Genomic DNA, 13,075 nt, shown 5'->3' with positions numbered 1-13,075 from the left:
GGGCAAAAACACAAAGGCAGAATATTATTTGAATGGCGGCAGACTAGGAAAAGGGGAGGTGCAACGAGCCCAAGGTGTCATGGTTCATCAGTCACTGAAAGTGGGCACGCAGGTACAGCAGGCGGTAAAGAAGGCAAATGGTATGTTGGCCTTCATAGCTAGAGCATTTGAATATAGAAGCAGGGAGGTCTTAATGCAGTTGTACAGGGCCTTAGTGAGGCCTCACCTGGAATATTGTGTTCAGTTCTGGTCTCCTAGTCTGAGGAAGGACGTTCTTGCTATTGAGGGAGTGCAGCGAAGGTTCACCAGACTGATTCCAGGGATGGCTGGGCTGTCATATGAGGAGAGACTAGATCAACAGGGCCTTTATTCACTGGAGTTTAGAAGGATGAGAGGGAATCTCATAGAAACATATAAGATTCTGACGAGACTGGACAGGTTAGATGCGGGAAGAATGTTCCCGATGTTGTGGAAGTCCAGAACCAGGGGACATAGTATTAGGATAAGGGATAGGCCATTTAGGACTGAGATGAGGAGAAACTTCTTCACTCAGAGTTGTTAACCTGTGGAATTCCCTGCCGCAGAGCGTTGTTGATGCCAGTTCACTGGATATATTCAAGAGGGAGTTAGATATGGCTCTTAAGGTTAAGGGGATCAAGGTGTATGGAGAGAAAGCAGGAAAAGAGTACTGAAGGAATGATCAGCCATGATCTTATTGAATCCCGGTGCAGGCTCGAAGGGCCGAATGGCCTACTCCTGCACCTATTTTTTTCTATGTTTCAAACAACTTTCAGATTTCCTTGGTCCAATAGTTATCCACATCCAATGGATGTCTTCAGTTAGGTCTACTAGTTCCTGGGGGGCAGGGGGGCAATCACTGGAACAGTAGCTGTCGAGTTGTTTAAATACACGCAGAAGTAATGCACCATTCTCAATGCACAGAAGGCCCATCTATTGATCAGACTTCAATTCTTCGACAGAAGCAGCCTGCAGTGCAGGCTATTCTTACACAATTAAAAGCGGTGCCAAAATTAAATGCTCCTGGGGAGACAAAACTAGGACTATAAATATATGAAAGCCACTAATAAAGGCAATATGGAAGTCAGGAGAAACTTCTTTACCCAGAGTGGTTAGAATGTGGAACTTGTTACCACGGAGTGGTTGAGGCGAATAAGGGGAAAGCTAGATAAATACATGAAGGAGAATGGAATAGGTTATGTAGATAGGGTTAGAGTAATCATAGAAATTTACAACACGGAAGGAGGCCATTTCGGCCCATCATATCCGCACCGGACGACAAACAGCTATCCAGCCTAATGCCACTTTCCAGCTCTTGGTCCATAGCCCTGTAGGTTACAGCACTTCAAGTGCACATCCAAGTACTTTTTAAATGTGGTGAGGGTTTCTGCCTCTACCACCCTTTCAGGCAGTGAGTTCCAGACCTCCACCACCCTCTGGGTGAAGAAATTTCCCCTCAAAATCTTTCAACCAATTACTTTAAATCTATGCCACCTGGTTGTTGACCCCGCTAAGGGAAATAGGTCCGTACTATCCACTCTATCTAGGCCCCTCATAATTTTATCCATCTCAATAAGGTCTCCCCTCAGCCTCCTCTGTTTCAAAGAAAACAACCTCAGACGATATAATCTTTCCTCATAGCTAAAATTCTCCAGTCCAGGCAACAGCCTCATAAATCTCCTCTGTACCCTCTCTAGTGCAATCATATCTTTCCTGTAATGTGACCAGAACTGCATGCAGTACTCTAGCTGTGGCCTAACTAGTGTTTTATACAGTTCAAGCATAACCCCCCTGTTCTTGCATTCTATGCCTCGGTCAATAAAGGTAAGTATTCCGTATGCCTTCTTAACCACCTTGTCTACGCGGCCTGCTACCTTTAGGGATCTGTGGGCATGCACTCCAAGGTCCCTTTGTTTCTCTACACCTCAGCGTCCTACCATTTAATGTGTAATCCCTTGCCTTGTTAGCTTTCCCCAAATGCATTACCTCGCATTTCTCCAGATTGAATTCCATTTGCCACTGTTCTGCCCACCTGAGCAGTTCAACAATATCTTCCTGCAGCTTTCTTTTTCATTATCAACCACACAGCTGATTTTAGTATCATCTGCAAACTTATCATACCCCCTGCATTCAAGTCTAAATCATTGATATATACTACAAAAAGCAAGGAACCTAGTACTGAGCCCTGCGGAACCCCACTGGAAACAGCCTTCTAGTCACAAAAACACCCATCAACCATTACCCTTTGCTTCCTGCCTCAGCCAATTTTGGATCCAACGGGCTTTTACTTTCATAACCAGTCTGCCATGGGAGACCTCATCATAAGCCTTGCTAAAATCCATATACACTACATCAAACGCACTACCCTCCTCAACCCTCCTTGTTACCTCCTCAAAAAATTCAATCAAGTTAGTCAGACATGACCTTCCCTTAACAAATCCATGCTGACTGTCCTTGATTAATCAGTGTCTTTCTAAATGAAGATTTATCCTGTCCCTCAGAATTTTCTCCAATAGTTTCCCCGCCACTGAGGTTAGGCTGACTGGCCTGTAATTACTCGGTCTATCACTTTCTCCCTTTTTAAACAAAGGTACCACGTTAGCAGTCCTCCAGTACCACACCTGTAGCCAGACAGGATTGGAAAATGATCGTCAGAGCCTCTGCTATTTCCTCTTTTGCTTCTCTTAGCCCGAGATACATTTCATCCGGGCCTGGGGACTTATCCAGTTTCAAAGCTGCTAAACCTCTTAATACTTCCTCCCTCGCTATGTTTATTTCATCTAATATTTCACACTCCTCCTTCCTGGTTGCAATGTCTGCATCGCCCCTCTCTTTTGTGAAAACAGACGCAAAGTATTCATTAAAAACTATACTCACATCTTCTGCCTCCACACACACATTACCTTTATGGTCTCTAATAGGCCCAACTTTCTTTAGTTATCCTCTTGCTCAATGTACTTATAAAACATCTTTGGGTTTTCCTTGATTTTACTTGCCAACATTTTCTCATGTTCTATCTTTCCTTTCCTAATTTCCTTTTTAATTTCACCCCTGCACTTTCTATACTCCTGTAGAGTTTCTGCACTTTCTATACTCCTGTAGAGTTTCTGCAGTATTGAGCCCTCAGTATGTGTCAGAAACCACCCTTTTTTTCCCCCTTATCCTTCCCTTATGTCCCTGGACATCCAGGGGGCTCTAGATTGGTTGGTCCCATCCTTTTTCTTTAAGAGAACATACTTGCTCTGAACCCTCTGGATCTCCTCCTTGAATGCTTCCCACTGCTCTGACACTGATTTACCTTCAAGTAGCTGTTTCCAGTCCACTATGACTAAATCACCGCTCAGCTTATCAAAATTGGCTTTTCCCCAATTGAGAACTTTTATTCCTGGTCTATCTTTGTCCTTTTCCATAACTACCCGAAATCTAACTGAATTATGATCACTAGCACCAAAATGCTCTCCCACTGATACCCCTTCCACCTGCCCAGCTTCATTCAAGAGGTGTGGGAGGAGATTCATGTGAAGCACAAACACCGGTTGGGCCAAATGGCCTGTTTCTGTGCTGTACATTCTATGTAAATAATGTTCAAAGCACCTCAAATCAGGAGTTAAAAACAATGGCCCGAAATTTGCAGTCGGAGGCTTCCAGTGGGCAGATGCCTCGGCCCGCAAATATTTTGACGAAAGTGCCTGATGGTCCCAGAGATTCGGAGACTTGTGGTCCTGGGCCTCTATGTAAAGGCCTTCATTGAGGCCCACATGTCCCAGGAGCGTATGGGCTTCATACACATCTCTGAGATCACGTGAGCCGGCCCAATCTATCAGAGTTGGAGTATTCGCATTCATACTTATGGTGGTTCTGTATATAGGAACTCATCATAATTATGAATGGGAATACCTCCAAAAACACTGAAAATAAATTTTAAAAACAGATCTCAAATCAATCAAAATGGAATTACTTAAAAAAAAAATTAAATCTTAAATTTTTGTTTTAACATTTTAAAGGGTCTGAAAATAAACTTACCTTATTTATATAGGATTTTAAATGTTTAAATTATTGAAATGTGCATTATTCTATGCTTTAAAAGTCTTATGCTGATAAAAAAAAAAGCAGGCCTTACACCTGCTTTTCAGTCATAAGAATTTGAAGGAAATTCACTGGGCAGGAGTTGGGCAACTCTCTGCCCTCGGAGGCCCTTTAGTTTCGGAGGCATGTGATCTGTCAAGAGGATTCTCATTAGAGTCATGATCTCTCATTGAATGATGGAGCAGGCTCGAGGGGCTGAATGGCCTACTCCTGTTTCTAATTCTTATGTTCTTATTAGGTCACGGGATGACAGAAGATGACAACCGGTATGATTGCGGCCGGGGGGGGGTAATCATTTTTCACTTAAAATCCAAGCAAAATCTTAAAATTAAAAATAACTCTTGTGCTCAGAACAGAGGGGCCCCAAAACAGTTTACACCACAAACCAAAAACTTTCTGCTGCCATTGGGACAACAGAACTCAGTGTGCAGTCTAGAAGAAAAATTAATAGGAAAAGGTCGTTAGAATGAATAAGTCTGTGCCATTTTTAAGTGATCAGTCTCATCTACCCAGATTCTCATCACAAATCTCTCTCTCTCGCTCCCCAAATCAAACTTGTCGAATCATCTCCTGAACCCATTTGTACTATCCACGACAATGCCCTTTCCTTATAACTGTTACTGCACAATTCTACAACCTGACTTTCCTTCTTACTCCTAACTTCTTCATTTTTAACATATCGCCTAGCATTTCTGTACAGGACAACGATAAATAATCTGCCAGGACCAATTTTCTCAATTCGCTTTGGATCATCTTAACTTTCTTTTTCAAAGAAAGCAAATCCAACTTCCTTAGTTTTTCTTGAGAACTCAAATCAGGAATGGAGTCTGATAAACAAATATGGGAAACTTCACCAACCTCTTAAGGTACATACTTCTCAAAAGGACAGTATCCCCAAGAGATTATAGAAATATGTACCATTATGTTCAATTTAAAGGAACTAGTAAGAATGTAGACAAAGGCAAAATACTGCAGATGCTGGAAATCTGAAATATAAACAGAAAATATGGAAATACTCAACAGGCCAGGCAACATCTGTGGAGAGAGGATCAGAGTTAACATTTCAGGCTTCACTCCCAATTGTTCTTTCATCAAAATGCTCTTATTTAGCTTTGAACATGTTCCTGGACAATCAAAAACTAAATGCTATCCAAAATATGAAAAAAAAATATTTTATTAAATAATCACTTTCATAGCTAGCAGTTATTTACATTTAATTTACAATCTGAACTTATGCAGCCCACTGGTCCCAAGTTGATTACATAAGATCTGTCCACTGGCTTAGATGAAGGCACACTGATTTAATACCTACTTGTTTAGCTCTGAAGACATCCTGGGCTCCTGTAAATCTTCCCTGGGTTCAGACTGCATGCTGTTAGAAACAGTTACATTTTCAAATCAGAATTGTGCAGAATTTTTTACAACTTTAAAATCAATAGTTTACCAGTCACTCTATTTACATAGAACTTACGAATTAATATATGCAAGTCTATATAAATGAGCTGGACACTAAAAATGAATGCAAGCTTATCAATTTTGCTGCCACAAAAAAAAGAGGGGACTGAAGACAGAAGATATAGTGAAATATTTGAGGAATTAGGTGTGCATGAATCAATATTTAACTATTACTGCAGATATGGTGTTCCCCATTTCTTTTCAGTGCTTTCCCATGGTACAGAGAAACTTTTTTTTTTAAAGTGAGGATTTTCCTCGTGGTAACTGCTGTTTTAATAGCGATAATGCAGTGGGAAATCTGGTGCGGATCTGTACTGCAGGATACCCGCCCATTTTAAAGCCACAGGATTTTCCAATGTTAGTGATGTCTGTCTTTGAAAGCAGACACCAAAATCATGGGCAGGTGCATTCAAATTAGGTGATAACGACTGAGTGACATCACGTGGCATTTTCCATCAATATCACACAAACAATGCTGGATGCTAGGAACACTTGTATACAATGGTATCCAGATCTGCTGGCACGCCATGGGATTTAAATTCCCACAAGGGCCATCCATGCATTCATTCTGTGGCAGATTCATACAGCAGCAACAAAAATTCACAGACTTGACGGTCATACTCACAGAATCATACCTTTCATTCAATGTTCCAGACTCCTTCATCACCATCCCTGGGTATATCCCTCCCCACCAGCAGGACAGACCCACAAGAGGCGGTGGCACAGTGGTATATGGGAGGGAGGGAGTGGCCCTGGGAGTCCTAAGCACCGACTCCAGAACCCATGAAGTCCCATGGCTTCAGGTCAAGCACGGGCAAGAAAACCACCTGCTGATTACCATCTTCCACCCTCCCTCAGCTGATCAATCAGTGCTCCATGATCAACACCACTGGAAGAAGTACAGAGGGAAGCAAGGGCACAGAATGTACTCTGGCTGAGGGACTTCAATGTCCATCACCAAGGGTGGCTTGGTAGCACCACCACTGACCAAGCCCTGAAGGACATAGCTGCCAGACTGGTGGGGAGAGAACCGTGAGGTAAAAACCTACTTGACCTCATCCTCACCAATCTACCTGTCACAGATGCATCTATCCATGACAGTATTGGTAGGAGTGAGCACCACACAGTCCTTGTGAAGGCAAAGGCCCAACTTCACACTGAGGACATCCTCCATCATGTTGTGTGGCACTACCACCGTGCTAAATGGGATAGATTCAGAATTGATTGAGCAGCTCAAAACTGGGCATCCACAAGGCGTGTGGGCCATTAGTAGCAGTGGAATTGTATTCTACCAAAATCTGTAACCTCATGGTCCGGGATATCCCTCACTGTACCATTACCATCAAGCCAGGGAGCCAAACCTGGTTCAATGAGGAGTGCAGAAGAGCATGCCAGGAACAGCACCAGGCATACCTAAAAATGAGGTGCCAACTTGGTGAGGCTCCAACATAGGACTACACACATGCTAAACAACTGAAGCAGCATGTGACTGACAAAGCAAAGTGATCCCACAACCAGCAGACAATCAAAGCTCTGCAGTCCTGCCACATCCAGTTGTAAATGATGGACAATTAAACAACTAACAGGTGAATGAGGTTCATCCTTAATGATAATGGAGCTTAAGACGTGAGTGCAAAGACATGGCTGAAGCGTTTACAACCATCTTCAACCAGAAGTGCCGAGTGGATGATCCATCTCGGCCTATCCTGAAGTCCCCACTATCACAGAAGCTAGTCTTCAGCCAATAGATTCACTCCACCTGATATCAAGAAACAGCTGAGCATACTGGATACTGCAAAGACTATGGGCCCTGACAACATCCCGACTATAGTGCTGAAGACTAGTGCTCCAGAACTAGCAGCACCTCTAGTCGAGCTCTTTCAGTGCAGACGCAACACAGGCATCTACCCAAAAGTGGAAAATGACCACCCCATCAGCCTACTCTCAATCATCAGCAAAGTGATGGAAGGGACTGTTGACAGTGCTATCAAGCGGCACCTACTCACCAATAACCTGCTTATCGATGCTCAGTTTGGGTTCCGCCAGGACCACTCGGCTCCAGACCTCATTACAGCCTTGGCCTAAACATGACAAAAGAGATGAATTCCAGAGGGGAGGCGAGAGTGACTGCCCTTGACATCAAAGCAGCATTTGACCGAGAGCCCTAGTAAAATTGAAGTCAATGGGAATCAGGGGGAAAACTCTCCACTGGCTGGCATCATATCCAACACAAAGAAAGGTGGCTGTGGTTACTGGAAGTCAATCATCTCAGGAAATCATTGCAGGAGTTCCGCAGGCCCAACCATCTTCAGCTGCTTCATCAATAACCTTTCCTCCATCATAAGGTCAGAAATGGGGCAGTGTTCAGTTCCATTCACAACTCCTCAGATAGTGAAGCAGTCTGTGACCGGACGCAGCAAGATCTGGACAACATTCAGGCTTGGGCTGATAAGTGGCTGTGAATGTTTAAAATGTATAGAGACATTGAAGTTGAGAACGTGGGAATTGTATAGGGATAGTATAAGCTAACAAAGAATTCATGGAGGAATAGCCATGACATCTCGGACTCGAGACTGCAAAATGTTACAACACTAACACATATTGAAACAAAACCCACAGCTTGCAGAAAAACCTCAAGGTCTTATTAAATCATGTTATTAACCTGAAACATTAACAGAAGGTCTTTGTTTAAAATCAGACCATACTTAGGTCGGCTTATGAGTGGACAAAGGGAAAGAGGGACCAAAAGAGATAGGTTGAACTAAGATGTCACTCTAGCCCTATCTTGTTATCTTTTGCCGAGAATGTATAACTGTTGTCGCTTTACGATGTAACTTCACTTATCCGTAGGGAGTGTGTACGCTCGACGACCGAGAATGTATATCCTCTGTCTGATACGTCTTGCCGGCCGGTAAAATAAAGACTGCTTTATTTAAAGCACAAGAGGTATTCGACTCAGTAATTTTACTGAACCAGATTGAGAGAAAAGAATCTACATTTACATGGCAAGTAACAGTCACACCACACAAGTGCCAGGTAATGATCATCTTCAACAAGCGAGTCTAACAACAACAACAACTTGTATTTATATAGCGCATTTAACGTAGTAAAACATCCCAAGGCGCTTCACAGGAATGTTACAAAACAAAAATAAAATACATCTGACACGGAGCCACATAAGAAATAATTACATCAGATGACCAAAAGCTTGGTCAAAGAGGTAGTTTTTAAGGAATGTCATAAAGGAAGAGACGTAGAGAGGTTTAGGGAGGGAGTTCCAGAGCTGAGGTCCCAGGCAGCTGAAGGCACGGCCATGAATGGTTGAGCAATTACAAATAAGGGATGCTCAAGAGGTCAGAGCTTGAGGAGCGCAGCTATCTCAGGGGGTTGTGAGGCTGAAGGAGAATACAAGATAGCGAGGGGTGAGGACATGGAGGGATTTATAAACAAGGATGCTATTTCAAATTCGAGGCATTCCTTAACTGGGAGCCAATGTAGGTCAGCAAGCACAGTGGTAATTGATGAGCGGGACTTGTTGCGAGTTAAGACACGGGCTGCCGAGTTTTGGATGACCTCAAGTTTACGTAGGGTAGAATGTGGGAGACTAGCCAGGAGTGCGTTGATCAGCCATGATCTTATTGAATGGTGGTGCAGGCTCGAAGGGCCGAATGGCCTGCTCCAGCACCAAATTTCTATGTTTCAAGAATAGCCTGCTCCACCATTCAATAAGATCATGGCTGATCATTCACCTTAGTACCCCTTTCCTGCTTTCTCTCCATACCCCTTGATCCCTTAAGCCATAAGGGCCATATCTAACTCCCTCAAATATATCCAATGAACTGGCATCAACAAGCGTGGTAGGGAATTCCACAGGTTAACAACTCTGAGTGAAGATGTTTCTCTTCATCTCAGTCCTAAACGGTTTACCCCTTATCCTTAGACTGTGTCCCCTGGCTCTGGACTTCCCCAACATCGGGAACATTCTTCCTGCATCTAACCTGTCCAGTCCCGTCAGAATTTTGTGTTTCTAAGAGATCCTCTCTCATCCTTCTAAACTCCAGTGAATAAAGGCCCAGTCGATCCAGTCTCTCATCATATGCGAGTCCAGCCATCCCAGGAATTAGTCTGGTGAACCTTCGCTGCACTTCCTCAATAGTAAGAACGTCCTTCCTCAGATTAGGAGACCAAAACTGAACACAATATTCCAGGTGAGGCCACACCAAGGCCTTGTACAACTGCAGTAAGACCTCCCTGCTCCTATACTCAAATCCCCTAGCTATGAAGACCAACATACCATTGGCCTTCTTCACCGCCTGCTGTACCTGCATGCCAACTTTCAATGACTGATGTACCATGACACCCAGGTCTCATTGCACTTCCCCTTTTCCTAATCTGCCGCCATTCAGATAATATTCTGTCTTCGTGTTATTGCTCCCAAAGTTGATAGCCTCACATTTATCCACATTATACTGCATCTGCCATGCATTTGTCCATTCACCTAACCTGTCCAAGTCACTCTGCAGCCTCTTAGCGTCCTCCTCACAGCTCACACTGCCACCACGTTTAGTGTCATCTGCAAACTTGGAGATATTACACTCAATTCCTTCATCCAAATAATTAATGTATATTGTAAATAGCTGGGGTCCCAGCACTGAGGCCTGCTGCAACCCACTAGTCACTGCCTGCCATTCTGAAAAGGACCCGTTTATCCCGACTCTCTGCTTCCTGTCTGCCAACCAGTTCTCTATCCACGTTAGTACATTACCCCCAATACCATGTGCTTTAATTTTGCACACCAATCTCTTGTGTGGGACCTTGTCAAAAGGCTTTTGAAAGTCCAAATACATCACATCCACTGGTTCTCCCTTGTCCACTCGACTAGTTACATCCTCAAAAAATTCCAGAAGATATGTCAAGCATGATTTCCCTTTCATAAATCCATGCTGACTTGACCGATCCTGTTACTGCTTTCCAAATGTGCTGTTATTTCATCTTTAATAATTGATTCCAACATTTTCTCCACTACTGATGTCAGGCTAACCAGTCTTTCATTACCTGTTTTCTCTCTCCCTCCTTTCTTAAAAAATGGTGTTACATTAGCTACCCTCCAGTCCATAGGAACTGATCCAAAGTCGATAGACTGTTGGAAAATGATCACCAAGCATCCAATATTTCTGGGGCCACTTCCCCAAGTACTCTGGGATGCAGGCTATTGGCCTTCAATCCCATCAATTTTCCTAACACAATTTCCCACCTAATAAGGATTTCCTTCCGTTCCTCCTTCTCACGAGACCCTCGGTCCCCTAGTACTTCCCGAAAGTTATTTGTGTCTTCCTTCGTGAAGACAGAACCAAAGTGTTTGTTCAACTGATCTGCCATTTCTTTGTTCCCCATTATAAATTCACCTGAATCTGACTGCAAGGGACCTACGTTTGTCTTCACTAATCTTTTTCTCTTCACATATCTATAGAAGCTTTTGCAGTCAGTTTTTATGTGCCCAGTAAGCTTCCTCACATACTCTATTTTCCCCCTCCTAATTAAACCCTTGTCCTCTGCTGAATTCTAAATTTCTCCCAGTCCTCAGGTTTGCTGCTTTTTCTGGCCAATTTATATGCCTCTTCCTTGGATTTAACACTATCCTTAATTTCCCTTGTTAGCCACGGTTGAGCCACCTTCCCCATTTATTTTTACTCCAGACAGGGATGTACAATTGTTGAAGTTCATCCATGTGATCTTTAAATGTTTGCCATTGCCTATCCACAGTCAACCCTTTAAGTATCATTTGCCAGTCTATTCTAGCCAATTCACATCTCATATCATTGAAGTTACCTTTCCTTAAGTTCAGGACCCTAGTCTCTGAATTAACTGTGTCACTCTCCATCTTAATAAGGAATTCTACCATATTATGGTCACTTTTTCCCAAGGGACCTCACACAAGATTGCTAATTAATCCTTTCTCATTACACATCACCCAGTCTAGGATGGCCAGCCCTCTCGTTGGTTCCTCGACTTATTGGTCCAGAAAACCCTCCTCCATCGTATTGCTACCAGTTTGGTTAGCCCAATCTATATGTAGATTAAAGTCGCCCATGATAACTGCTATACCTTTATTGCACACATCCCTAATTTCTTGTTTGATGCTGTCCCCAACCTCACTACCACTGTTTGGTGGTCTGTACACAACTCCCACTCGCGTTTTCTGCTCTTTGGTATTCCGCAGCTCCACCCATACAGATTCCACATCATGCAAGCTAATGTCTTTCCTTACCATTGCGTTAATTTCCTCTTTAACCAGCAACGCTACCCCACCTCCTTTTCCTTTGTCTATCCTTCCTGTATGTTGAGTTCCCAGCCTTGGTCACCCTGGAGCCTTGTCTCCGTGATGTCAATTGTATTATATTCATTTATTGCTGCCTGTGCAGTTAATTCATCCACCTTATTATGAATACTCCTCACATTGAGGCACAGAGCCTTCAGGCTTGCCTTTTTACACACTTTGCCCTTTTAGAATTTTGCTGCAATGTGGCCCTTTTTGATCTTTGCCTTGGGTTTCTCTGCCCTCCACTTTTACTTTTCTTCTTTCTATCTTTTGCTTCTGCCCCTATTTTACTTCCCTCGGTCTCCCTGCATCGGTTCCCATCCCCCTGCCATATTAGTTTAACTCCTCCCCAACAGCACTAGCAAATACTCCCCCTAGAATATTGGTTTCGGTCCTGCCCAGGCGCAGACCGTCCGTTTTGTACTGGTCCGACCTCTCCCAGAACTGGTTCCAATGTCCCAGGAATTGGAATCCCTCCCTTCTGCACCACTCCTCAAGCCACGTATTCATCTGAGCTCTCCTGCGATTCCTACTCTGACTAGCACGTGGCAATCCTGAGATTACTACCATGGAGGTCCTACTTTTTAATTTAACTCCTAGCTCCCTAAATTCAGCTTGTAGGACCTCATCCCGTTTTCTATGAGTAGTCAAGTCTAGAGGTAACAAAGGCATGGATGATGGTTTCAGCAGATGAGCTGATGCAGGGGCAGAGATGGGCAATAGTATGGAGGTGGAAATAGATGGTTTTAGTTATGTCATGGATGACACCGAGGTTGCGAACGGTCTGGTTCAGTCTCAGACAGATGCTAAGGAGAGGGATGGAGTCGGTGGCGGGGACCAAAGGCAGTGGTTTCAGTCTTCCCAATATTTAATTGGAGCAAATTTCTGCTCATCCAGTATTGGATGACAGACAACAACCTCCCCTTGACATTCAATGGCATTACCATCATCAAATTCCCCATCAACCAGAAACTTAACTGGACGGGTGACAAATACTGTGGCGACAAGAGCAGGTCAGATACTGGGTATTCTGCGGAGAGTGACTCCTGACTTTCCAGAGCCTTTGAACCATCTACAAGGCACAAGCGCATTCTGGAGGGGGAGGGTGAACAGCTAGCTGCTGTGGTACATAAAGGTACCAACGATATAGGTAAAAAAACAGGATGGGGTCCTATAAGCTGAATTTAAGGAGCTAGG

At 43.6% G+C, this 13,075-nt stretch overlaps 1 protein-coding gene across 1 annotated transcript in view; it reads right to left on the bottom strand.

Moving 5' to 3' along the window:
- The window catches only part of rbm44 (RNA binding motif protein 44), a 191,738-nt gene that overhangs the window by 166,665 nt on the left and 11,998 nt on the right, over positions 1 to 13,075 (bottom strand). Inside the window, exon 2 of the mRNA XM_070876231.1 lies at positions 5,417 to 5,476. Coding sequence (XP_070732332.1) covers positions 5,417 to 5,475 — 59 coding nt within the window. The 5' untranslated portion in view covers position 5,476. The remainder of the gene's footprint in view (positions 1 to 5,416; positions 5,477 to 13,075) is intronic.

The sequence above is a fragment of the Pristiophorus japonicus genome, chromosome 3, assembly GCF_044704955.1.
Source record: "Pristiophorus japonicus isolate sPriJap1 chromosome 3, sPriJap1.hap1, whole genome shotgun sequence".
Classification (NCBI taxonomy): Eukaryota; Metazoa; Chordata; class Chondrichthyes; family Pristiophoridae; genus Pristiophorus; species Pristiophorus japonicus.
This window is presented reverse-complemented; position numbering and strand designations above follow the sequence as displayed.